The sequence below is a fragment of the Papilio polytes genome, unplaced genomic scaffold (genome assembly GCF_000836215.1).
Source record: "Papilio polytes unplaced genomic scaffold, Ppol_1.0 DF824024.1, whole genome shotgun sequence".
NCBI classification, from domain to species: Eukaryota; Metazoa; Arthropoda; class Insecta; order Lepidoptera; family Papilionidae; genus Papilio; species Papilio polytes.
The window spans coordinates 698,507-726,422 of NW_013525180.1; the positions used below are offsets into that span (position 1 = coordinate 698,507).

A 27,916-nucleotide genomic window follows, 5' to 3' on the forward strand; every position below is an offset into this window, starting at 1 on the left:
GTCGCGAGCAACAGCTAGTATGAGATATTTAGGTTAGTAAGACTTATCGATACATTAAGAATAGTATAATGGTTAATTAATCAGCCCCTTCGTGTACTCTCTCCCTAAACTGAGATCATTCCTCGGCATAACCAAATCTAGTATTATTTAATGTCTAAAAATTCTTCGTCGGTTCTTATCTAAATAATCATTTTGCTTTCTATTACTCATTTTTATATGTAATTTTTAGTAATGTCCAAATTTGTTCAGCTTTGGATTAAACTTTCTTTTTATTGCATGAAATCAGATACGTTAACAAAGGAATGGACAATTTTATATCATATTTCGAAATAACTTCGAAACACATACATTTAGAAGAATAAACTACACATATCTCAATATAAAAACGATCTTATTTCATACGATAGCTTTATTTTAATTTTATTACCTTTATGTTTACAAATATCAATTGAACAACTATACTATTAACAGCGTTGTTCTTGATATCGAATCGCATATACTTATCAATTCTTAGAGTTGGATATACTGAGCTTGGGTCAGTGAGTTTTCTCGGAAGCGGCGCAGTGGCTGGTGGGGGCTGCAGGGGGGGAGCACCAATCGTTTGAATATACTCGGAACATTCCCCGACTGGCAATAACAAAGTTCATTCATAAAGCTTGCTCGCTGAAAGGTCTATTAAAAGCGCCAAGCTTCTAAACAACTTAGCGATTGTAAGTTAATTTTTTTTTCTTAATATTAACAAGTTTGTCTATTGATCTTATTATTTTTAACTTCAACCCTATCGCATCAAATGTCTCATTTAATGTACGTAATTTTGAAAGTATATCCCGTCAATTAGTCAAGCCAAGTTCCAGACGTTAATATATCGATCTGAAAATAAATCGCAGTGAAATCCAATACAATCATCCGTCACAATTTGCCACGCGCGATCTCTTGGCCGAATGTCTGTGGCGGCCCTGAGCGGGGCTAAATTTAACCCGCAGCCCTTCGTGCCCTGTCCATAGACAATGAGCACTGCGTTGTTTGGACTTCAATTATGGTGGAGCAATGACTCCTGTTTTATATTTCGTTAAAAATTTAATTCTGGCCTCAGCTACTCAGCTAGCAGCTCATACTAATACTATAAAGGAAAAAGATTTGTATTTTTGTATGTATTGACATAATTGACAAACTATTGGGCTGTTTTAAAAAAACTTTCACCATTAACTTTTACTGTTACCTGTAAGTAATATAGGCTATATGTTTTGTACGATTTTTAAATGCCACATTGACAAAGTCGCAAGCAACAGCTAGTATGTGACAAATTATTTTTTTTTTATAAATCTTAAACAACATTGGGCTCTGACTCCTTTTAAAGAAAGAATTTGTGTCGATCTCGATTACTGTCTTAATATGAGTTGTCTCATTTATAGAGTGAATTCGCAACTAAGGTGTTTTTGTACAGATAATTGTATTTCTTTTAATACATATTTGGTTGCAAGTTGTTTGGTCTAAAACGTTTAATTCTTACCAACTTCATATTTGTCATTGCAATAAAATGTATTCTGTTTTATTATTCTCGTATATTTAAATATTCTTCAAAGTTTTTCATAACATTTTTTTATTATTTCTTCGTTGCTTTCTTGGCTTTTTCTTCAGGAGCCACATATCCAGGTTGATCCTCTGGGTAGTGGGGCCAGTACGTAGGTTTATTCACAGGATCTAACGCCTGTTCTGGGTACAAATGGAAAAACATTTCCATAGTCATATCTTCAAATTTCGGAAGACTACGTATTCTTGTCAATTCTACAGTTGCGCTGAAAAAAAATCGTAATACTTCATACTAATATAAATGCGAAAGTTTAGATGGATGGATGGATGCTTGTTAAGAGTTTGTTGTCTAAACGGCTTAAGGGATTTCGATGGAATTTGGTATAGATGTAGAGGATAGTCTGGAAGAACACACGCGGACGGAGTCGAGGGCAAAAGCTAGTAATAATATATAGAACAATCAGGAATCAATATAGACATACAAGTCAGAGTAGATTGTAAACAAATATTAATGCCAGAAAATGTATGGAACAATTCTTACTTTTAAGAAATAGTGTTTCCTAGAATTGAGCTCTTTCCTTTCACTACATAGTACAAAGTAAGTTACTTTAAAATGTATAACAGCTCCTTTAGACAATCTAAAGCGCATTTTCAGAATATCTTCGTATATATTTCTTTTTTTTTTTTTGGAAGAAATGTTAGTAGATTTTTGTTAATTTACTAAAATTTCCTTTAACCATTCCAACTAAGCTCTAGGCTTGTGCTAGGATGTGGTTCACGACAATAGTCGAATGGCGGGATTCGAACCACTAACCGTAAGGTCGGAGTGCGTACCCCAAACCATTAGGATATTGGCGCTTAATTTAATATTATATTTTAATTATCTACACTTTAATTATTAGAAAAATTATTTTAATCAAAACCTACGCATCGATATGTTTGTTTTGTCCAGCGCAGAACTTCTCTATATCTTTTTCTATAGTCTTCCATTGCTCGTCAATCTGTTTAGTCACATCATCGCTTGGATACGGAACCTTAAACTTCTCTAACTCAGACTTGAATTTCTCCACAATATCAGACTCAGGAAGTAACTTCTTATATGCTTCCCAATCGATAGTTGGCATCACACTAGGGTTTGCCTCCACTCTAAACAAATTGAAAACGATATTAAGGGCTGATGAATTTACGAAGAACATTTAAAAAGTGAAGCTGTAATGAGGACATAAACAAAAAAGTAAAAATGCTGGTGGCAATGTCTATTTAAAAAAAAAAGTTTTTTTATGGTTTCAAATATCTATTAAGATATAAATATTCTCGAAGGATAGATTTATTTTTGCTTGTGCTACAAAAATACATAACACAAAATTACACTTATTGATTGTATTATCATTTTCGTGCTTACTATTGGATATGGAGAAATAAAAATTACCTTTGCAAATAAACAGCGGATTTTGCCCTAAATGCCTTGTAATTGTTTATCTGGTTAGGTGGACATCTTTTCTCAATCTCTAGCCAATTGATTGAAGGTTTTGTAAATCGTTTTGCCATTATTATACTAATTAAATCTTTGTTTCTTAACTAATTTTACAAGATATACCATTTAAAACACGTCCTGACGTATTTGTTGCTAATTTGACAGCTGTTTTGTTTTTAAAAATAAAGATGAAAAGTTTACATTTATTTTTATACATAGCTTATTTGTAAAATGTAAGTGTATACAAATAAATTAATGAAAATAAGTAATTATTGTATTGATATAAACGCACATTTAATATCAAAGAGATGAGCTTGAATAGGTTAATGGTAAATTTCTAACCTTCCAGGAACTCTTGCCACCATTTTGCAAAACTTTCACTCGCCAATTCGTGTATAAGTAAGTCAATTAGTTCACATGCAAGGCAGAAGACATCGGGCATGCGAGGTTGCGTGCTGAGGTCGGGAACCTTATGGCAACACTCTTAATGCACCATTAAATATAGCTCTTGTTACAAACATAACTGTTATGCATGCCACACACGTTAGCTTCTGCAGGTTTTCATTTTACACGCATAATCACGTGCCTAACAAAACTGTGCTATTAACTTCATGCTTGCAATGATAAAATCATATAAAATCTAACGTGTGATGCCAGCATTAGACGGATATTTTTTAATAGCTAAAGGGCAAAGACATACTAAATTGTTAGAGTTCGACCTAAGTTTGAAAACCTTCAACCAACGAAACGGTTTATGTAAATTGTTTTATGTTATTATTAAAAGATCTTAATATCTATCGTTATATCTTATCTTGGTGTTTGTGTTAAGGAAATTCAAAGATAACTCGTATCGGATCTTGTACAGTTACTTTATGTTGAATGTGCGATTTAAAAGTTGTTTATCATTCACAAATTCGCGATGAATGAATTTTTTATTGATAAACCACCTGGATAGATATTAATATGTGGTGATAGTTGTACAACTATATCATATCATACTAATATTATAAATATTATAAATACGAAAGTTTAGATGGATGGATGGATGGATAGATGGATGTTTGTTAGAGTTTGTAGCCTAAACGGTTGAACGGATACGATGAAATTTGGTATAGATGCAGAGGGTAGTCTGGAAGAACACATAGGCTACTCACTTTTGTTTTTTTTTTATTCCACGCGGACGGAGTCGCGAGCGAAAGCTAGTGCTAATATAAATGCGAAAGTTACGATAGGTGGATGGATGTTTGTTAGCGTTTGAAGCCTAAACGGCTGAACGGATCTCCATGAAACATGGCACAGATTTAGAGCATAGTCAGGAAGAACACATAGGCTACTTTTTATCCCGGGAATAGTTACGGTTCCTATTAATTTAGGTTTTTAATGTTTACTCGATAATTCTGCAACGGTTAAACATATCTCATTGAAATTTGGCACAGATATAAAACAAAGTCTGGAGTACATATGAGATAAGATTCATCCTCGAGAAATGTCCGGGTTCCGAGGGACGTATTCCTACGACGCAAAAAACGGACGAATAGCTACATATAGCTTTTTGTTATTTATGTAATTCGTATGTTTTCTAATAACACGAGGACGAAGTCGCGGGCAACAGCTAGTAAGTTATACACTTGAGATAATTCGACGTTGAAATATATAAAAACTCTTTTGTAATAAAACAAACGACAACGAAGCTACAGGGGTGTCAAAAGTATCTCGAAGCGCTTCGAGAAAATAGTTTTTGGCATTCAGATATTACAGGAGTATAATCCTATTAATAAAAATACACAATACACAAAATATCTAACTAAAAAAATAAAAACATTCCTTCGTTAATAAAGACAGCAACAGAAAATAATACTAATCAAATTTATGTAAGCGATTCCAGAATATTAATAATCTGTTCTAAAAGTCTGTGTATATTATTCTGTAGTAAAAATCAATACAATTTATTTTTTTTTAAATACAATATAAACCGTAATAACAATTAAACTGATGGTTTGAATATTTGATACATAATTTTAAAAATAAAGTAATTCGATTTATCAAGTAACTAATCGATTAAAACTTATTTGTTAAAAATTAAAACATTGTATTAGCATGGTTGGGTGACGGCCATATTGTTTGGTTTTGTATTATAAATGGAAAACATTGTTAAAGAAAATAATCCGGCAGTGTCTCCCACAGTTACTACAAATTGTCATTAGCGAGTTTCCAGTAGCCGTAATTTAGTCACCCTCTACAAATGTGCGACAAATCACCACACCGTTTCAATTACAAGACAATAACCTTCATGGTGTCAGGATCCTGGCCGTTTCCGGCGGATATTAGGCGCAACGACAACCCACCGAAGTTCTAACGTGCCGAATTCTGACGACATATTTACCGAATCACCCAATCCTTTTACTTTGATGATGCTTGTTAGATGATTTTGTATCCTATTCCAATAGATTAAGGTGTATTTTACTTTGTGTATATTGCGTGTAGACAGAGCAATGGTACACGTGGCTGGAGGGTACACTTCCGGATCAAGTCATACGAAAGTGTTAACTAATTCCAATCGCTTTGATGGGATACGAGTGTTCTACGAAATGTAATGGACGAATTTAAAATAATGGCTTACATGTTCATCATAAAATCTTGAAATATAAAGTTTAAAGGCAAAAGTGATACAAAGATATACGCGTGTAACTTGGTTTTTATAATTTTGTAGGTACATTGTGATAAAATGTGCGTATAGATAAAAAGTGGTAATCATTCGACAAGGAACTTTTGATTTGTCAACTATGTTATTTGTTGTGAAATGCTAGTACAAAGATAGAAGAGCGAAGTAAGTTTAGATGAATTGTGTGAAAGAAAATATGTGTACATAAGTGAGTAATCTGACAGCTGATGGCGACTCTCAGTAGTGGAAAAGGGTGATTGTCGTATAATAAAACTATTGTGTTTGTTACAGTCCCAGCGCAATGAAGCTGGAGTGGGCGGAAAGTGAAACGGACTTCGGTCTAGAAGAAGCGGCATTTTATGACGGCCCAGCGCCACTCGCGGGTCCTATGCGTAAGAAAGTCTCCTTCAGTCTGAGGCTTGATCTGGTAAGTACATTGTAAAAATATATACATCCCAAAAAATTAATTCTAACATTTTCTGATGAATACAGAGAGGCTTAGGTATAAGTCCTTTCTATTGCCTCCAATCCAACTTGTGTAACATATTTTATGTGTGTAATAATCTCTCCCTCGGCCTCAATAAAATGTGCAACTATCTTGCAAAATACTAAACTGAAAAATTACGAAATTTATTACAAATCTAGATGTTAATTGTTCTAATGAAATAGACAAAAAAAATACAATTAACAACACGTTAAGGAATTTTCTTGAAACACACGCTGTATATCTACAGGAAAGTATTTCCGTTTTTTAGTAAACTAAGATTAATTTATCTCTTATCAGCTTTCCTGGAATATAAATAAAACACGATAAAAGATTAGTTCGTGTATCAATCACTACTATAGATTTAATGATACTGATTACCCTAATAGCTGTTTTTGTGATAAAAATTGGAAAATACATTTCTACTATCTTGTACGAGGCTCTCAAAATTTTAAAGCTGGCAATTAAAAGATGTGAAGTAAATGATAGTTTATACAATACCTTTTATTTACAATCTTGCATTTTAGCTCTTATTGTATAACTTTAGTTTAGCTTCTAAATCATCATCTCCCCTGCCTTATCCAAAGCACTCTATCATCCGTCATCTCAGCCATCATTCCCTTCTTTATCATGTCACCTTTCACGCAATCCATCCAGCTATCCATCCATTAGTTAAGCTTCTTAATATCTCCTAAAAACAACTTACAGTTTTAACATTTTAAAATTCCGAAATGAATTATTTTGATCTAATTATATTAGTCGTAAAGATAAAAGTAACAAAGTTTTAGCTCTTACTACATTTTTAAAGATTATTTCTATTGCTACCAACATTGAAAATTGCAAGGTACAAGGATTTCTAAACGTAGTGCTAGTAATACAGGTACGTGCCCGCAAATAGCACCGGATATCCGATCGTCTTAGGAAAAGTTGTCGTATCCATTTAAAGACTGGATGGGCAAAACGCTCGCTAAAACACGACGAGAAAACTAGTTAAACCAGCTTTAAAATATTACATTAATAACGATAGAAATTATTTAATGTCTAGTATAATTGAAGTAGAAAATGTGCAGGTTGTTTATAAATGTTGCTAAAAATTGACCAAGTTTGAGGTAGTTTGAAATAGTAACGCAGATTTTGAAAATTCATTTCAAGAGTAAATACTTAAATACATAAGAAAGTAAATTAAATCAGAAGATCAGTCATTAGAAAACGTTAAAGAAGGATCAATAAATTTTATCTCGAACATTATTTGCACAGATAACAAACGAGCAACGCACTGCAAGTTTCAAATAAAAACAGTTGGCTAGGGCAAAACTAATAATAAGGCAGGGCAGTCTCGTCAAACTGGAAATTGGCGTAAGCAGCCATACTTACACGTAGTGGTTTTGTTTCGGAATGCCAACGAAGACTGGGGACAGGCAGAAAAACGATGACATGCTTAGCAATTAGTTTCTAAGCACGTATTTATGTTCAGAGAGAATTCACTGCATTTCAAACTTTAATAACCACAGTCAATGTCGTAGAACGATTATTAGATCTTCACCTATATTCTAAGTAGTCTAGGTTTTTGATTATTATACAAAATTGGTGAGGTTTCCAGTAGTTAAACAGTGGACGGTTAAGGCAGGACACCGGATGCGTCGTCGACGTCGCTGCAGTGGACCGTGCGTTTTGTCTCATGTCCCTCGCTTTACGCTATCGAACAAAGAACTCGTAACATAAAGTAAATATCACTTCAATAATTATACTTACGTGATTCACAATGAAGATAACTACGTTCTATTTTAAATCGTTTATAGTTGTAAAAGGAAATTTAATTCAAACAAAAGCGTAGAATAACATTTGAAATATTTGTTTTCTAGAATTACGTTACCTTGGATAGTTCGTTAGTTTTTTAAAATGACGTTATTAATGTTACTTCTTACTAAGATTATAAATGCGACAGTTTAGATGGATGGATGTGTGTTAGAGTTTGTAGCCTAAACGGCTGAAGGGATCTCGATGAAATTTGGCATAGATGTAGAGGATAGTTTGGAAAAACACATAGGCTATTTGCTTTTGTTTTTTTTTTTATTAGTAAGAAGTCGCTAGCGAAAGCTAGTCCAACATAATTTAATGATTTAGTTTAATTGCAATTTTTGATACTTTTATGAACAATTTTATTGCTTTTGTCTGGTTATAGTTCTAATTTTATGCAAGTAAATACCCACATAACTGCGTTTTGCTTTTTCTTACTTTTATACGTGTATTTTATAGCTTTTAAAGTATTCAATATTTTAATAATAGGTATTTATACGATGCATTAATCGCGACTGTATATAAAAATTTAATGAAGTGGTTTATTTGAACAACATCTACAAAGATACGGTTACAATCAATCATCTAGCCGAAGGTACAGAAAAAGCGCGGTTCCTATTTCTTTCTTTTATTTTTAAACCTGCCCGTGGCAGTGACAGTAAGCATCACTAATGAGTTTCGACATTAGCTTACTGCGTGGAAAAAGTGTTGAGACTTCTTTACGAATGGGTTACAAAATTTTACTATTTTTAATGTAACAAGACATATAAATAAGAAAGTAATGTGTATTCCTAATGAAGATGTTAATTACTTCAACAATCTTACTTCTTACTTATATTGTAAATGCGAAAGTTTAGATGGATGGACATTTGTTAGGGTTAGTAACTAAATTGCTGAACGGATCTCGATGAAATTTGGCATAGATGTAGAGAATAGTCTGTGAAAAAAAGGCTACATAGTTTTGTTTTTTAATCATTAGCGAACGGAGTTGCGGGCGAAAGCTTGTAAATATTATTTAATAATCGACAATTACCCTGGCTGATTGTAAAAATCTTTTACAAGTAGAAAGCTACATTGAGTAACATAGACTTTATTTATTACTATATATTTTTTAAAACACGCAGACGAGTCTCAATAGCCAGTAAATGTCGGATGGATCTACAAATACATCTTTGTTTTTAGAATGTGGGGTTTATTAAATCATTACAGTACTATGTCATTAATAATGAATAGGGCTAAAATAAAGAGGCCGTCGACAGTTATGACGTTAACACCTACGAGTAACTCAGCTCGGAAATGTCATCATAAAACATAACTTGACGTGATTTATGCCGGGAGATGGCGCTCGCTTCGGAGACTTGCGACAATGTTTGAAAATTCATTACCTTTGTACTTTCTCATACATGCGTTGTATATGGTCATGGGATCTATATTAACTAGTATAAGCTATATAGTTTGGTGTAGTTAGATCATAGTTATACTTGACTCAGGAATTGATGTCAACTTGCCTTACGTCTTCCCATACTCTTCGTGGAATTAAAAAATAGACATCTTTAACTTATGTACTTTAGTATTTTGTGATTAAATTTACACAAACAAATAGTCAAATAATAGTTCACTTATAGCTATACTAGCTTATGCCCGCGACTCCGCCCGTGAGGAATCAAAGAAAAAAACAGTGAGTAGCCTATGTGTTCTTCCAGACTATCCTCTACATCAATGCCAAATTTCATCCGTTTAGCCGTTTAGGCTACAAACTCTAACAAACATCCATCCATCTAACATTTCGCATTTATATTAGTATGATAAAAAACTCTGTTCGTTACTATGAAAAAACATTCGATTTAGACACCTTATTATCAAAAAGAGCAGGATCCAATTAGTTATCTTGACAATATTTTATATCTTAATAACAGTAAATAATTATTTTTATTCACTTCTTACGCGAAATAATAATTTAGGTGGAAAATTAGTAAAAGCATCGTAGCGTATCTCATTAGGGGCCAACTCTACGATATCCGGTGCCCAATTAAAGGGCTTGTTACATCCGCTCCAAAGAATATGACAAATATGTTGTGATTTTTCTATTTCTTCAATATATTTTGTATATTGTTATTATATTTTCTTATACTAGCATCCGGTAATTAATAAAACTGGTTATGGAAAGCAATAAAAATGTAAAATAACAGTGTTTCTGCTATTATCAGAATAAAAAGGACGCTATATACTATCTGATAATTAGATCTTATAGGGATTAAGATTTAATAAAGATATCTGCGTCAATGAAAACTTAAATAATGGTCAGTAGACTACTAAAGACTAACAGCCTTACAAATAAACGCGGTATAAAGTTAAACTTAGGAACAAACGGAGTATAAGCAAATATAAGTACAAATTTTGATTATCTTCAGTTTATTCCTAAGTTTAACTTTATATCGCGTTTATTTGTAAGGCTGTATGTGTATTACTATAAGTATAGCAGTAAAATAAAATAGCCTGACCACAAATATAAAGTTAAGAAGTCGATTAAAGCGCCCTCTAGGTTAGAGTTATAATATTCTTGCTTAGACTATAAATTACTTAAATCTAAGTTCCATATTAAATCGGTTTAAAATATCTATACTATTATAATAAAGCGTAAACACACATTTCTTTGTTGCCTAAGATGTCAGCAATCACAGCATATTTTTGAATAATTCTTGTTTTATTAAAAAGCCCTACACTTGCGCCACGCTTAAGGCTATATATTTTAACGCCGTTGAACTTAGGGGTAAACATTTTGGATAAAAACCCTAATGTGGGAAAGAGACTATAAGTTGCTGCCAACATCAAAGAAGCAAGATTGTCGTCATGTCATGTCATTTTGACATTTATAATTGATAATTTGACAAAAATGAGGATGAAGTCGCAAGGGAACAGCTAACTATGTGTATTATAAAAAAAAGTTTGATGTGTTTTTTATTAAACAAACTCTTCCGAGCAGCATACCGGATGTATGATTAATCTAAGTATATATGTAGATAAAAAGCTAAGTAAATACAATATAATGCATTAAAACTTTGATTTTCTGATATTGTTTGATGGTTACCGCATTTGCGTAGTTCTTATATCCGAATCATGTCAATTTCACTGATAACAAAATTATTTTTGTGTTTTCATTTAAAAATAGTAAAGATATACTTGCTAATTATTAATTAAAATAACGCACGATGAGATTATAGAGTTCCGGTGTAAATATTTCCGTTTTTTTTAAATATTTAACGCCACCCATAGTCTTGGGCTTTAAGACCAAAGAATGTCATTTGTTTTTTGCTATGATAACGTCAAAATATATTAATAAACGATGCATCATTGCATTAATATTCAGCACAGCAGCAGTATAACGGTATCTCATATTATGTTGTTTCACAGTAGGTTAAGTTTCAAACGATTTAACTGCACCAAAACTTGTTTTTGCTGTGTTGTTTTGTAAATACGTAACCATACACTTACAGTTCTTAAAGCGATGTAATGCTAAACATACAAGTTGGCGCTGATATGGAAAATACTTGATAATTATGCCTTAATCGTGTATAGAACTACCTAACGTTCACTATAATGCATTTTTCTCATAATTTATAACAGTGGTAGAGCCCGCTTTAACATCTTTGCACGAATGGGCCGGCTCGCCCGGTGAAATACCACGACCACAAAGAAGACAGACGCGAAGTGGGAGCAATTCCGCGTCTTGTCTGATGAGTTCGGTGCCGGAGGCCCAATTTTCGGCCCTTTTCCTGTTCCACCCTCTTCTCATAAAGAAAGGATTAGATGAGAAAGTAGATTTGAGGGTAGGAGACGCATAGGAATGGGAAATATCCTCTTTATGTGCGTCTCCTCTTCCTTTGATTTAGGGTAGGCAACGCATCTGCAATTGCGGATATCTATGAGCAACACTCGCTTCGCTATTTTGGTGGATTTAGATGGCCGCTTGCGTTTTTGCCACCTTATTGTAAAAAAATGCCTTAAACCGATTCTGGTAGACCAATTTTGAGTGAGACTTTGTTCTACAATCGTTTAGTTTACAGTGTGTAAATAGAAAATTTATTTTTGCTTTTCTTTTTAACTTTTAAAAAATAACAATAAATTACATTTTTTCCCATCTTAGTATAACTTAAGGGCTTCAAACTGTTAGTGTTCTAATTTATGAGGGATTAAACAGTCCAATACATCTTCCCCTTGACGTTTAAAAAGAGCTTTGGAGCGACACGTGATACAATGTGTTCGAGCCGCATCACCGCTGTGATCAGAACAAATTGTCTATGAACCTTAGCCCATATATTATCAACTGACTTATGAAACGTTTTAATTAAAGAAGTAACATATTCAAATATTACCAACTTATTACCGGTTAATGTATTTTTGAAGGTTTACCTTTATAATGCTTAAATTCTCAATATTAATGTTGAAATATTAATAAAATATTTTTCAGATAGACAAAAGCAGATCGATTATGGAGTTCCAATTTGAGTAATTTTCTATATTACTGTTTTCACGAAGTCACACCGCGGAACACAATTTTAGGTGCGACGGGGCGTAGTGGGATGCGAAGAAGGTGCACTGCTAAGAGTGTTAATAATCTTGGGCCGCTAAGATATTTGTAAAATCGTAATAGAACAGGGAAACAGAATAACAAATGATTCGTCAATCGTCGCTGTCCAAATGTCAATGAATTAGGTTCGCGCCCCATCGATTACCGCGGCTGAAGGAACGTTTTGTTTCGTTGAGGGTGACACGACCCCTCTTTGAACCAAAATATCTTGTCTGTTTACGGGTTAACTATGCCCCTATCATTATTAACACATTTTAAATAACTTACCATCTTTATCTCCTGTTTTTTCAAACCTTTATTAATACTTGAAAATAAAAAGGATGACAAAAAATTAGACACAAATTAGTCAAATTTATTCGTTGAACTACAAATATACCAATATAATAAAGAGAAAAAAATATTTTTTTTTTTTTTTTTATAAAAAAAGGTGGCAAACGAGCAAGCGGCCACCTGAATCCGCCAAAATGGCGAAGCGACCGCTGCCCATAGACATCCGCAATTGCAGATGCATTGCCTACCCTTATCCGACAGAGGAGGAGACGCACATAAAGAGGATATCTCCCCTTCCTATGTATCTCCTCCTCCGTTAAATCCACTTCCTCTTCCCATCCTCTCCTTATAAGAAAAGGGTGGTAAAGAGAAAGGGACTTAAATTAGGCCTCCGGCACCACACTCATCAGACGAAACACGGAATTGCTTCCATTTCACGCCTGTCTCCTGTGTGGTCGTGGTATTACACCGGGCGTGCCGGCCTATTCGTGCTAAGATGTTAAAGCGAGCACTACCACTTTTATATATACATATATAAATATATATAAATATATTTTTGTATGTATTTGACGTGAAAACTACTGGGCCGATTTATAAAAATCTTTCACCATTAAAAAGGTAATTTATCTATGAGTAACATAGGCTGTTTTGTTATCTTTTAATTTGTCGTGACGAAGTCGCGAGCAGAAGCTAGTATTTTATAAGATACAATTTATGATTTGTTATATTGAATACAACAATGTCATGTTTTCGTCACACAATGAACTTATCGACGGTCCTCGTCGCCCCTGATTGACCCGAGGGTCCGCACTGATTCAATTTTGACGTTTTTATTGGGTAATATTGATACACTTTGTGATTAGGGTCCGTATGGATGTTATGTTGCTGCGAGGCAACTGATGTGTGACATGTCAATTACATTTGTTTTCTCAAGTCTTGTAGAAATGGTGTAGCTTGATTGAACGTAATAAGATATTTTTTCCGCTACCATTTTATGTATCAAACAATCAGTTTCATTTTATATATTTCTAAAAATGCTTCGTAATTTTTAACAATTTAGTATACAAGTGGTGAGGAAAATACATCGTAAACATGCAAAGCGATTCAACAGAATCTTTTCGTATTCAGAATAGGACAGTTTTAGCATACATTATCAAGCAGCTATTTGTTTAATGTCTTCAAATCTATCCCGCTTCCATGAAGCGAGTCTAAACTTAGATGTAGTCGGAGTTTTCAATGTTTTAAAACGTATTGTCTCGAGTCCCGGCTAGTGCTTTTAAAGCGCGGCATGTTCGGCCCGCAAACGGAAGTTGCATCCAATGTGAACAGAATATTGACATGGAAACGATACCGATGAGATTTAATTTTAGGTATTACTTAGCACGTAATGACAAAAAAAGGTTCATGTACGAATATCATATGTAACGATGACTAACTTTAAGACTTTTTTAACGACAGAAATATTTAAAAAATGATTCCTATTACAATTACTCTTTTTTAACCGACTTCTAAAAGGAATAGGTCCTCAATTCGTCGGTATATTTTTTTCTTAGTAAAATTTATAACATTAAATAGTTATCAGATATGGTTCAGGTCCCTTATGCTTTTTAGTGTGCCTTATTTCATACGAGAATTGGAATAAAATATTTCTCATACAATTTTCAGTGTGATGAGGGTGGCGGCGTTGCCGGTGGCATCAAGAGCGAGCCGCCCGAAGCAGAGGAACCCAGAGCGATGCAGAAGGTACCCTCGCTATCGGACCTCTCAGACCCTGAAGCGTCCTTGGGTAAGTACAGATAAGATACTAAGAAAGTCGGCTAATTAGAGTTTAAATATCTTACAGATTTATTCATAATATTTACACTTAAATGTTACACTGATGTGCCATCGTCTAATTTGTAATTCATTTTATCAAAATTGTAGAGTACTGTTGTTGAGATTGAGATAAACTGTCGGATGCGGATTTCCATCCTGTTATTAGCTACCATGCTGAAGGCCATGTCACACCCAATAAAGACATCACACCTTATGACACTTCCAAGGTGTTATCAATTCTAGACCCAATTGTCTAGATTAGTTCATCAAATCGATCTCTTCCACGACATTTTTTTAAAATACTTCAACTTTAAAACATTGCAGAGTTAACTACACTTACACACAACACTACAAATACATATCTCTCTGTTTGTTTCAAAGTAATAGATAGGGACAAAATATTTTTATGAACGTGTCATACACGGTCATAGTATACTGGATGCTTTCGTAGAATTACGTGATAAAAAATCACTTGCAAAGTATGTGTAGATATTTATGGAATTTATAGTTCGTTGTTTAGTTCGGTACTAGTACTCAATGATTAGCAAATAGGTGAAGTCCGAATAGGATAATACGGCGCATCCTTGTTACGCGCTGCAGTTTCAGGCAGGAGCGTTGCGACGTAACCTAAATTACATACATTTTAGATTTTGTTTCAATTTGTTACTGTATTGATTATGCTCAACGGAAAACATATTATATCGCACGTCACTAATACTACCAAAATTTTTTTAACAAACAAAACTATTTACGGCTTATGTCTGTTTGTGTTGTCGAATTTCGCAAGAAAACTTACCAAAAGCAATTCAGAGTGCTAGTCAACAATTTATATTAGGTACTTACAATACTTTTTCATTAAAAAAAAACCTATTCAGCCAGTATTATTCAAATGATAAAAAGAGGTTTTATCTGTTGGCTTCGCTAGAAATCGCATACGTGTTTCGTGCGAAAAAAGCTTGAGTGTTGGGCGGAGCGGTGACATTTATAACTCTCGAGAAATCTCGCAGAAACTAATGAAATAACATTACGCAAAAACAAGTGAATAAACTTCGTTGGCATCGATTAATTTAGATGTTTATTCGCTGATGTACAAACATGTTTAAATGAATAAATCTCAACCGAGGACATAGCAAGCTCGATTGTTAACTGTTGAACACATTATCTGTTGAACATTCTTTTGTTTTTCATCATATAGTTGGTTGTATTCAATTATTGACAGATAATAGGGGTTGACAAGAGCTCACTGGTCGCCTTTTTTCCGCTGTCTTTGCGCCTAAGTGTATTAAATTTTGACAGCCCTATCGTAAATATGCAGCTTTCTATGAAAATGCGTTAGATGCATTCCAGATGATCAGAGTCTAATTATTTTATTCTACAGCCGAGGTTAACGTTCGTGCCAGTGTCAGGGTGGGCCGCATACGGGCCTATTGTTTCATCTCTCTTTATGTACACGTTATAACGTGGGAACAACCATTTATTATGTATTGACGATACGTGATGTTTACTTGTTGAAAGTGATACATGTATGGGCTATAATCATTTGAAATAACTTAATTAACTAGTATAAAGTCAATGCGTTGTTGTTTTAATTTAAAAAAATACAGAAAAATCCTTAATGAATTTTAAAAATAAGTCGTTAAATTAATAATTTGCCGCATTAAAAAAATATATTTTTGTTAACTTTGTAAAATTTCTTACCAATAAAATTAGTCAGTCATAATTCTTCGAATTCTTTGAAAAGATAATATGTCAATACCTGATGTGGTCAGGAAATTGTCTTTTATTCTTAGTCGCTTTCGTGCCTTATCTTAACTTCAGTGTATTGCGATGGAGCAAGTTTTGTACCATGTAAATATGACTTGTTTATTTTTATTAAAAATGCGTGTACAAAATGTACTTATCATTTACAAGTGTGTTACGAATAAATACATACATTTCGCTCTGCGGTTTAATTGCCGCGAAACAAAAGCAAGAGCTGAATGAAACTTGAATGGAATGAGAACGAATGAACGAATGAATGAATGCAACATGACCGCGTTACGAACGAATCTGGACACGGTGTACTGCGTTTTGTAATTGCAGTCTTTTAAGTTATTAACGGAATTTATTTGCATACGCGTTGTTTTGTGTTTATAGATAAGTTAATGAAAACAACAAAATTATAAAATAAAACACACAATTTTTTCCTTCTAAAAAAAGTTTGCAATGTTCTTGGAAATTCGTCTCATTACGTCCAATATTTACAATACTTTAGAAGCATAGAAATGTCATTTGATTTATATTTAAATACTTTGTTCTTATAAATAACAATGTGAATGTTACAGTTTCAATTTAAATTTATTTATACACAACGAAAGTCAAAATCCAGTAGCGACATTATCATATCAATGCGGAGAACGGGAGCGACGCGACCAATTTGTTCGCTCTATCTCGCTGTCGCCTCTGACTCATGACTCACTCTGTACACAATACTCTGTGTACATCAGACATCTGACGCCAATGCAACTAGACTCTCTGATAAAATAACTACATTTTTGAAGCTCGTATTTAAACTAGGTTATTTTCTTATTACTTATACATACTTGATTATTTTCATCTGCAACAATGTTATGATTTGCATATTTTTTCTATAGATAAAAAAATATAATGTTATTCATGTATGTTATATATTCATAATAGGAAAGTTTATATTTTTTTAAAATTAAGGGCCGGTTTTAAATATTCCTTTACCAATAAAAAGCTAAGTTATCACTGATCATAGGGTTTGTGATTATTTTTTATTTCTTGAGGACAAAGTCGAAAGCAACAAATAGTTAAAAATAAGAAAATAAAATGTCTAGTCTATGTGAAACATTTTGTAAATAGAATTACAGTTTAAATGATTAGTGTAAAATTAGACGTAGGGTTATGGTGGAGAAAGGGATAAGAAACCTTTTTAGAGCACACAAGTGGCCAGTATTAAGAATTAAAAAAAGTGATGGTAGCTGTCCCCGCATTCGATACCCAAGAGGATGTTGCGGTATCCACTTCCCCCGCGTGTTGATCGCTGCACGGGATGTTGCAGAAACTACGCGCCTCAAACATTTTGTGTATATTTCACTTTGATACTAGTCATGTTTTAACTTTAACTTGTAAACATTTACAAATTAACGGCTTGTTTGTAAATATGATAGTCGTGAATTTCTCAATGAAATAAACGTTTAAATTTTATAATAATAATAATTCGTAATTTATCCAAATGTTGAGCATTGCGAATAATCAGTAATATTTTTTGAAATTTAAGGTTTTTTTTTTTAATTAAAATTCCTTGTTAGTTAATCGTGTTCATTTAATACATCACCTCTATCTCAGTAATACTATCTGGGAGTGCGTGTAAGAGTATTTTTTACGCTCGGCCAAGTGGAAAGACAGTTTCATATGTCACGTTTAAATTATCAATGACTTATTTTAAACTTTATCTAAATAATTTTACAATACAGTATTGATTGGCATGACGGGTAGTTTTATTTTATAAACTGCCCCACACATGTTATGGCTTTGGTTAAGTTTCGAACTCGCAAACGCGTTGACAATTTCATGACCTTATTGAGTACTTCACTTTTATGTAGTAATTGCTTTCGCCTGCGATTCCATCCGCGTGAAAAAAAAAACAACAGTAGCCTATTTATTCTTCCAGACTGTGCTCTACATTTATGCCAAATTACATAGAAATCCGTTTAGCTATTTATGCTGTTAGCTGTGACAAGCATCCATCCTAAACTTTCGCATTTATAATATTACTTGCTATAGCGAATTAAAAAAAGTGAGTAGCCTATGTGTTCTTCTAGGCTATCCTCTACATCTCTGCAAAATTTAATCAAAATCCGTTTAGTTTCAGTCTTTTAGGTTACAAACTCTGACAAACATCCATCCATCTAAACTTTCGCATTTATAACATTAGTATCATTTCATAATACATCTATGTATATGATATTTAGATCAATGTAGGTATATTATAGTTCTTTTATTATGTTATTTACTCGACCTTAGATTTTTAGTATAAAAACCTTTTAAAAGTGGTAAACATACACCGATAGTAGTTTGTTTTTTCGACTACAAATTATTTGCTTTCAAACAAGATCGTGCTATTTCCTGTCATTAGTATTACGTCACTTACGCAACCGATGTACGCAGAATGCGTCACTTCCTATTTTTGGACGCGTAAATTTTAACAATAAGTTGTGCGAGAAACGAAAGTTTGAAAATAAATTTCTGAATTCGATAGATTTGTTGAAGTTCAAATAAATCTGCGTGTGTTTACTAAATATTTTAGCGTTCATTACGAGACAGTACAACAAGTCTTTCAAATTATGTACATACGTCTGAGAAATAAGTCGTTTTGTACAAGAGCAACAGAAGTTGGAAGCAAAACTCTCTCACATAAACGATTTTATTAATACTAGTGCGAAAACAAAGCCGCGAAGCTATTTCTGTAGGCAAGCTTATGTGTTGACACAAGAGAATTCTCATGAACGGCCTAACGTGTTGACTCAAATAAACACGTGCAACACTGGCCGGTGTTAACGTCCGACGCACGAAGCTTCATTCATAAAGCGGCCTGAATGAAAGCTCCACACTAGTTATGCTAGCCTGGTACCTACGGCCGATCGGTCGGCAGACATGTTGCTCGATTACACTTGTGACCCGTTCTTTGCCAATGGACGATAACACGATCGTATTTCAAAAATGACATGCCTTTTAAACTTGATTTATATATGTTTTATTGCGTTATATATCAACCAAGTATATTTTAACATTTATTTTAAACAACTTAAGTTGGTAAATAATACAGAATCTTTAGGCAAGCTTTTGCTTCAAAGATTGTGCCTTTACAGTATTCAAATATCTCCAAAGCATCAACTTTAATAAATAGAAGACAGTCAAAGAAGCTGTCGACTTTTTAATAACATTATTGTTTTATGCCAAACGACATAAAAATTGATGAATGACATTAGCGTAATAGTTTTAATAAAATAAAAATATGTTATCTCTTTTTATAGTGATGTTTAAGTAACAAAAATTCCATATGAGTGGGCGGTACGAAGCATTGAATGAACGATAACAGGTTTTCTTCACTTCATTCAACACTTTTAAACAATTCCATTGATTAATCAACTTTTCTTTATCGCGTGTTGAAGAACTATTTTCCTGTCTCTTTTAATATCTGAATATAAATAGTCATCGCGTTTTAAATCAAAATAAATGTAATTGTTGAAGACATAACTTTACTAAAGGTTTGTTGTTACCGTTGGTTATTGCCAATATCGTGGCAAAAACAATTCTTTTCTGTGTTTTTATAATAAGAATAGAAAATAGAAAATGTACCCAGAAGCATATTAGTAAGGTCAGGCAAAGTAATCCTTATTCGAATTTTAAAAATTATATGTAAAAAAATGTAATGTTATTTTTATGGCCATTTCATATTCACCGATGTTATCGACCTTTGTTCCTCACATTTAATTATCTTTTACTCGAAAAGATCACATGCATTTGAAATCTACTTTGTACTTAAAACGTCAAACAAAGTCTGGGTAAGAATAGTTGTATAATATAAGAAACTCAATCGTCTAACCATTAACAATGCAAGGCCACGACTTCGTATATTGAATGGGCGTCACCAAGGCGAATAAACCCATCACAAATTAATAGAAATATTGCCTTGCTATATTAGAACAGGTGATGGGTGGATTAGGTCCCGTTCTTGCGGTATTTCTAGACAAAGTAATAGCTACATGACCACAAAAAACACCTATTTTCGTTTGTTATCTCTGTTTTTGATTTGTCTGTTATTTCCTTTATTAAATTGAATATATCGTTGGAATTGATGAGTTAATTTATTCACATTATGTTTAAATATGAACTAGCTCTTTTTAATGATTTTGTTCAAGTTTCTCAGAAAAGGATATTTAATAAGTGATACATTTATGATATTTTAGTAAGGATTTTTCAATTCACTATTTTTAGTGGTAATAACAATTTTAACATACGTATGTAGCGATTAAATTGATCTATCTTATCTTACTAATATTATAAATGTGAAAGTTTAGATGGATGGATGGATGGATGTTTGTTAGAGTTTGTAGCCTAACCGTCCGAACGGATTTTGATGAAATTTGGCATAGATGTAGAGGATAGTCTGGAAGAACACATACATAGGCTATTCACTTTTGTTTTTTTTCATTCCACGCGGACGGAGTCGCGGGCGAAATTTAGTAGGATATATTTTTTTGTAGAATATGTTCTTGGTACTTGTTTATTTACATTATAGAAGGACTCTATTAAATTGAAGTTGACATTCAGTTAATATACACTAAATAAGATGCATTGAATATGTGTTTCTGGTATTTTGGTATCTCTGGTATTATCTGGTATTTTTTATATAAAGGTCGGTAACAGTAAGAACAGAATTAAAGCACAATTTGTAATAATAATAAATGTTCGTAAAACAAGTATTTTTTATTACTTTCGAGTCCAAGCATGAATGAAATAAAAACTTGTTTCCAGTTGATCTTGCGAACGTTAAAATCTAATTTAACTTACAGATTTTTACGATTAGTGGTCAATCAAAGGTCGATGATATCTTGTTAAAGTAAATTATTACGACTCTGTACTGAAGACAAGGCTCTTTTACATATTTATTTTACAGTTACATTATTTGCTGGTAATATAAAAATGGTTTTAAAATAATTTTTAACTCTAGTGAAAGAAGGATCACTTCTTTAAGGTATCAAGATGTAAGAAACATTTATTAAAATGAATCACCATACAAACCTAATCGATGCATAGTAATCTACATCCAAAAACAGCTATATTTTCTTTAATACTCTATGGTAAATGTAGATAATAAACTGTTAAACATTATGTCCTAAGAATTTAAAAGTCCCAATTTGAATAAATCGCGTGGCAAGCGGCAGGTAAATATTTTTTTAAAGTGTGGATTTTATTAATTTGACAACAATTTAATCGTGTTAAAGTGTGGTTGTATTCGCGCTGCGTGCGTACACGCTAGCGCGCATCTAAATGACCACTTCGTCACCTCTGCTTGAATGATACACTCTTTGCATACTAATTGTATCTTTGATGCTATAACCATTATTCTTGGGCACGTATAAAAATCATATTTTATAAACTTGTCAGTGCTCCATCCCTTTTCAACGGATAGCAAGGGTATTTTAATAGTTATGGGTGGCCATAGACAAATACGGAATTCTTAAAACATTCATGAAACCAACGATATTGTTTTCGATTCACAGTAAATAAGTGATTGTTGATTTTTATTTCAATTAAATGTTTCGATTTTTTCTAAGGCGTAAATTTGATGTGAACTTTATTTTTTATTTCAAATTATTAATTATGTTTGACAAGTAAAACGATTAATCTTTGCAATGCGAACATTGTTTGTGATACACGCTTCGTTTTCTGCCTACATGTGTGCAATAAATCCGTACGTTTATTCTAAAGTTCGAGTCTTAAATATGATTTATGGTCGTAATAAATTTGTTCCCGACTCGTTATGATACTCAAAAGACGTTTGTGAGCCTGCCAACTCGCGGCGGCAAATGACTGCCCGCACTTTCGAAGACGCTTCTGCACTTAGTTACAAATGTATTATTACAAGTGGTTAAAAATAGAAATCATAAATAAACAACGTAATTATACAATCGCACCTTAAATCTCATAAATTGTAACCGTTAGACTTTGAAAATGCTCGATAACTTGTTGATTAATTTGAATTTTGTAAATTGTATGTATCTGATATTTATTGCAAATAGAATAATAAGCTTGTAAAATCTTTTGGTATTAAAATGACGCGTGTCTGTTTGATTAAATAAAATTAGTATCAAATACTGTGCGCGTGCGCCGGTGTAACTAGCGCCATCTATTACTACTTTTGAGCACCTCGTGAAACGTGCACTGGTTTTATATAAGTATACGCAACTTACGCTAGATGGCGGTTAGTATTCGCTCGAATGATTCAATTTTAACATAGATGGCGCTTTTTTAATTTTTAAAATCTAAGTGGTTTTAATAAAAAGTAAAACGTAGTAAAAGTTTATTCCGAATATTTTTAATAGGTAGGTATTATATAAATAGTACGTAGACAAGGAGCCTTATTATTAATGTTTTTTTTTTTATAAATATTTACAATTAAATTAATTCAATATTTCATAGTATACTTTAGTAGAGTACATTTTTAATGGAGTTTGGAGTACCTTGTTATAAATGCTACTAATTAATGAAAACAAAAAAGAATAGGAAAATAATTATTTTGGAAACGACATTGTACTTCTATAACTCATTTTTTGCTGTTTATTTCTTTCTTTCAATACCTCTGTTTCTGCCGAAGATTCTATAAACCTTTAAAACTCATCTGTTGTAAAAAGACAAAAGACATCGATATCAATTAAGTACCACAAACACGATAAACTTAACTATCTTGAGACAAACAAATTGTATCTGATGAACATCTTGTTTTAAAAAACAAAGTCCATTTGAGGGGAAGGAGTGACGTCACGGGCTCGGGGGCGGGGGCGGCGGTGCGGGGGACGGCGAGGCGTGGGAACAGCGGCAGGTGCGCGGCGGCCACTGATCCTGAACCTCGCAGCACAGGTGTGTGCACACACACGCACTGACGCCCGTTATTGAGAAAGTTCCGCTTTTCCAGCATCTTGTCGATAATTATCTAAAACTAGAGACAAGATTTGCACATTTAAAATAAATGTTACTGTAGAGTCTCTTAAAGAATATTAGAACAGAAGGTACTAGTGAAAAAAGTCTATAAGTGTAAAAACTTACGTGCTTGTGTTTCTGGCCAATATTAGCGGAATATGGTCTATTCTCCAATAGTGCAGAGATGTTTAAATTCTAGATTCAATTATTTTTAAATCTTATCTATATTGCAAGACGTCAAATCTTGTTTATGTTTTGTTTATCGTCGGCCACTATAAGATATCCGATCTCGTAAACAAAACCAATAAATTGTAGAGCAACAAAAAAAAGCCATCCGTCAAATTTAATATTCACAAGATAAAAGACATATAAATCTCGGAGTGAAAACGTAATGGAGTTTCTTTGCCGCCGCTGGCTGTAAATTAATTAAGCAGCGCAAACAAACTTGTAATTAAGCAACTTTTAAAAAGCTCTGGGCCGGTAAGTGAGTTAGGCGCGGCAAGGGGGAAGGAGGTTCAATAAAACTTGCCACAAAAATTAGATTCGTCCGCCAGAGAGGAGGCAATTTTTGTCCTTTGATGTTGTCTAATGAAGTTCACCTCTTTACCGTTGAGTGCATCGCACTGACGGGAAAGTTTGTTAGAATATTGCTCGATCAACTAGAAAGTCAATTAATAATTACAATGTTTTGGTTTTTAAACTGTAGTTATAAGAATAAATGCAATATTAATTTGTTTGTAATTGTATACTCTTGCATAGGAAAACGTCAGAAAAATTTCTAACAAGAACGTGGTTTATGACTTGCGACTAACAATTTACATGAGTTAAACAAGGAATTAAAGTAGATTACAATAACTCACTATGAACTTTATGCCGTATATAGTTTTTACAAACCAAAAGAATTTACAATTCTGACAGAACTAATCGATTAACCAACATACCTCTTACAGGTTTAGACGTCTGAAACGGTCGCTTATTTCTCAATCGTTCTTAGGTAAACAAAGAACAAGTTATCTTACGTAATAAACACAAATGGCTTTAAGCGATTTTCTTCGATATTTCTGGTGTAGCGTAGATTTACAACCGTATAATTTATAATCAGCACCAAAACGAATTTATTTCTAAGCTTTAATAGGTAAGTAATAATTCGTGCGGTTAATGCAGACAGTGTCAGTGAGGCAATTCGGAGCAGCAAATAGCCGGAGGCGTGTCGTGGGGCGTTTGCTCCGACGTACACAAAGATATGTTCCACACTTCACTATTGACATGAACCTTTTATAATGATTAGGAAAATAAAGATCGCGTCAATAATATGCAAGTGAATCTTAAAATAAACTCTCTGATTTATTGAAGCTTACGCTTTTTATATGTACTTTCTCAATTTGTAAGAATACTCATTGTTTAAGAATATTTTTTAATCAATCTTGTAGTATTTGTTCAGTATTTGGATGTCCGATCCCTCTGGTTTTGACTGATCTATGTGTAATTGTTTACTATCTAGTTATCTTCAGATTTATTAGTAGAACAGTGGTAGAGCCCGCATTAACATCTTCGCACGAATGGGTCGGCTCGCCCTGTGTAATACCACGACCACACATTTTTTTAAAGAGAAGGATGGATGGGAAAGTGGATTTAACGGTGGAGGAGACGCATAGGATAGGGAAATATCCTCTTTATGTGCTTCTCCTCCTTCGTCGATTTAGGGTAGGCAACGCATCTGCAATTGCGGATGTTTATGGGCAGCGGTCGCATCGCCATTTTGGCGGATTTAGGTGGCCGCTTGCTCGTTTGCCACCTTTTTGTATAATCAAAAAGGCTTGGTTATTAATAAAAATATTATATTTCTATTAATTTTTGTAGTTGTTTTCCTATAAATCACTTTAACTTCTATAATTTTAATGTCAGTAAGCCAGATTTTGCGTAGTAAGCACATTATCATTTTTGTTTTATCGATTATGTATAAAAAGCCATTAAAATCGGTAGTTTTATTAGATAATATATCTAGAATTAATTTTACTGCAACGGATATGTTTGCCAGGATGTGTATATTGCGCAAAAACTACGTCGTTTAAATTAATTTTGATGAATGACGTCAAATATTGAATTAATAAATGGAAAATATAGATAATCTATTAAAAACAAGTTCGGTGCCGCGGTTACATGTATATTACATTGAAAGTAATAAAAGGACAACACAAATAATCAATTTAAGCAATAGAACATTAATAAATTGTACATATTACGAAATCAAAACAGAAATAATTGGACCTATGTGGAGCAAAGCACTTAAAATTATGAATTGTTGTCCGGTCAAGTGCTAAACTCTATGTTAGAGTTAATTACCTATTGAAGACTCCGGCCATTAACGATGTTTAATTGTATTTTTTGTTTGTACGTAACTTGAGTAATCTACTTTACACTAATCGATAATGAAGAAATCTGACACTTCGCAGCGATCTCATATTTCCTATACATTATTTTGTGTATCTATAAATATTTGTTGTTGGTATATGTAATCATCTTAACGCAATTTTACATTTATATTTAGATGTCTCGAGAAACGCCTTATATAAAAAAATAGCAACGACTTTTTTTAAAACGCCTGTAATTTTATAATAGAAATCTTTAAATAATACATTCTAAAAACTCGTTTTATTAACAACATCTATTACAAGGAAATTGTGTCGACGGATGTCCATATTTCGTAGAAAACAAAGACAGGAACTTCAGTCAGGGAGATCGCGAACCAAAACGATGGTGACAATGATTCATTCATGATTCGTTACGATTTTACTACAAATAATAGGTTAGAGGAAACTGTATTTCGCTAATTGAATTGTTTTAATACGAAACGAAAAAAAAAAGTTGAGGGTCTAATTAATTCTGGAGTGTAATGAAAATAAAATATATTGCGTAACTGATATTCGAAAACAGATACCGATCGATGCGAATCCGATATTGAAGTAAATGTTAAAAGGCGAGTCGATGCTTGCTCGACGTAAATTCTATTATGATTCTTATAAGTTTCAATCCCAATTCCAATACAGTCAATCGTATAACAGTAAATCCAATTCGATTGTATTTTAAAGTCAATTCGAATTTAATTATGTCGATATTCGCCAAAAATACTTGTGTGACCAGTAACTCGCGGATCGCGTGCTCTCCGACACTTTACCGTATCTGTGCTGATGACAAAAATGATCCCTTTGTGGCAGACTTCGTGGAACTGTGGCCCTTTTTAACAAAAAGATCAACTAATATATCATTAACTTCTCATTTTTTAACCGTGACGAAATTTTAGCCACTGGTTTTTTTCATTCGCGTTGTCAACTTTTGCATTGAATTTTATTGCAATATCAATTTTAATTATATTTAGAAACATCAAAAAGTTAACCTTAACATATGTGCCCGATATGACATTTGATTGTTAAACATTATTACCCATCTTACTAAAATGTAATACTGATGAATAAAAAACTAAATTTGGCATAGATATAGAGAATAGTCTGGAAGAACACAGGCTACTTACTTGTGTTTTTTTTATTCCACACAGACGGAGTAGCTTCAAAACTAGTAGTAATATAAGTCGTAATTTGTATTTTACTATCGTAAATTAAAATATCTTCATTGATGCTACGACTTTCTTTTGTATAACGTAAATAGTACTCTATTAATATTCATTTAGATGTTAAAAGAGCTGAGAAGTTGTGCGTAGTCCAATTCACACAGCGAACGGCCAGCCAAGGGTCATCTTCTAGCTATTAGCAAAAATTTAACATATTTTATACGTAATTATGCAAATTGTGATATACACATTTCCTCAAGGATGACTAACGTTTCTATTTTAAACGTATAACTGTATACTTTAAATCAATGTGAGAAAAAAATATAGCTTTTATTATTGATCAACTTTTTGTGTTAGCATTTTGTATGTTAAAATCATTATTTTGTAAAATTATATAAAGATTTTGTTTGAATTTATTAACAAGGAAATCCTGTATAGCTACTGTATACTTTTATGATATCTATGTGTATAGTGTAATAGGTTATAAATTTTTGGGTAAAAAATAACTCACGCTAGCCCGCATAGGTAGGTTGACTTCTGATTTCTGTTAAGCTTTGTCCGTACGTCAGGTATATTAGTAGATGCATGATTTTCAGTTGGAATTCTTAATACTGCTTCTTAAATATACCACGAACCCAATATCTTACTTCTTACTTATCTAATATTAGAAATGCAAAAGATTAGATAAATGGATGCTTATTAGAGTTTGTAGCCTTAACTACTGAACAGGTCTCCATGAAAGTTGGCATAGATGTAGAGAATAGTCTGGAAAAACACAGGAGTCTCGAGCGAAAGTTTGAGATGTTATAAATATATGCTTGAATATATCCGTATAAGTCGAGAGAAGTTTTATAAGTAGCAAAGACTCACTTTAGTATTTACCATTTTTTTTCTTTGTGAGAACATCTGGCGAAAGATAAAACCGCGCCGAAGTTAAATCTCACGAGCGATTAATAAATCTCGTTTATTGTCAAGTGACCATTTATTTTCTGGGATTGCTAAATTGTCTTTAATTAATTCTA

At 33.0% G+C, this 27,916-nt stretch overlaps 2 protein-coding genes across 2 annotated transcripts in view; one reads left to right on the forward strand and one right to left on the reverse strand.

The window, feature by feature from the left end:
- LOC106101086 (protein C-ets-2) overlaps positions 1 to 27,916 on the forward strand; it is a 122,849-nt gene that overhangs the window by 10,684 nt on the left and 84,249 nt on the right. The window contains exons 2-3 of the mRNA XM_013280191.1: positions 5,958 to 6,093; positions 14,471 to 14,591. Coding sequence (XP_013135645.1) covers positions 5,968 to 6,093; positions 14,471 to 14,591 — 247 coding nt within the window. The 5' untranslated portion in view covers positions 5,958 to 5,967. The remainder of the gene's footprint in view (positions 1 to 5,957; positions 6,094 to 14,470; positions 14,592 to 27,916) is intronic.
- On the reverse strand, positions 1,546 to 3,161 carry LOC106101087 (ATP synthase subunit d, mitochondrial-like). Its single transcript, XM_013280195.1, has 3 exons — positions 2,960 to 3,161; positions 2,458 to 2,676; positions 1,546 to 1,796 (listed from the first exon to the last, which is right to left on the reverse strand). Exons 1-3 carry the CDS (start codon positions 3,076 to 3,078, stop codon positions 1,604 to 1,606), a joined length of 531 nt encoding a protein of 176 aa, XP_013135649.1. The 5' UTR covers positions 3,079 to 3,161; the 3' UTR covers positions 1,546 to 1,603.

What these genes read in the sequence shown, in the direction of transcription:
- LOC106101087 (XM_013280195.1), bottom strand. Translation starts at nt 3,078, where the DNA reads ATGGCAAAACGATTTACAAAACCTTCAATCAATTGGCTAGAGATTGAG. An exon ending in TCCGCTGTTTATTTGCAAAG is followed by an intron (nt 2,677 to 2,959) that starts GTAATTTTTATT and finishes CAATTTGTTTAG; the next exon opens with AGTGGAGGCAAACCCTAGTG. An exon ending in CAAAACAAACATATCGATGC is followed by an intron (nt 1,797 to 2,457) that starts GTAGGTTTTGAT and finishes ATTTTTTTTCAG; the next exon opens with CGCAACTGTAGAATTGACAA.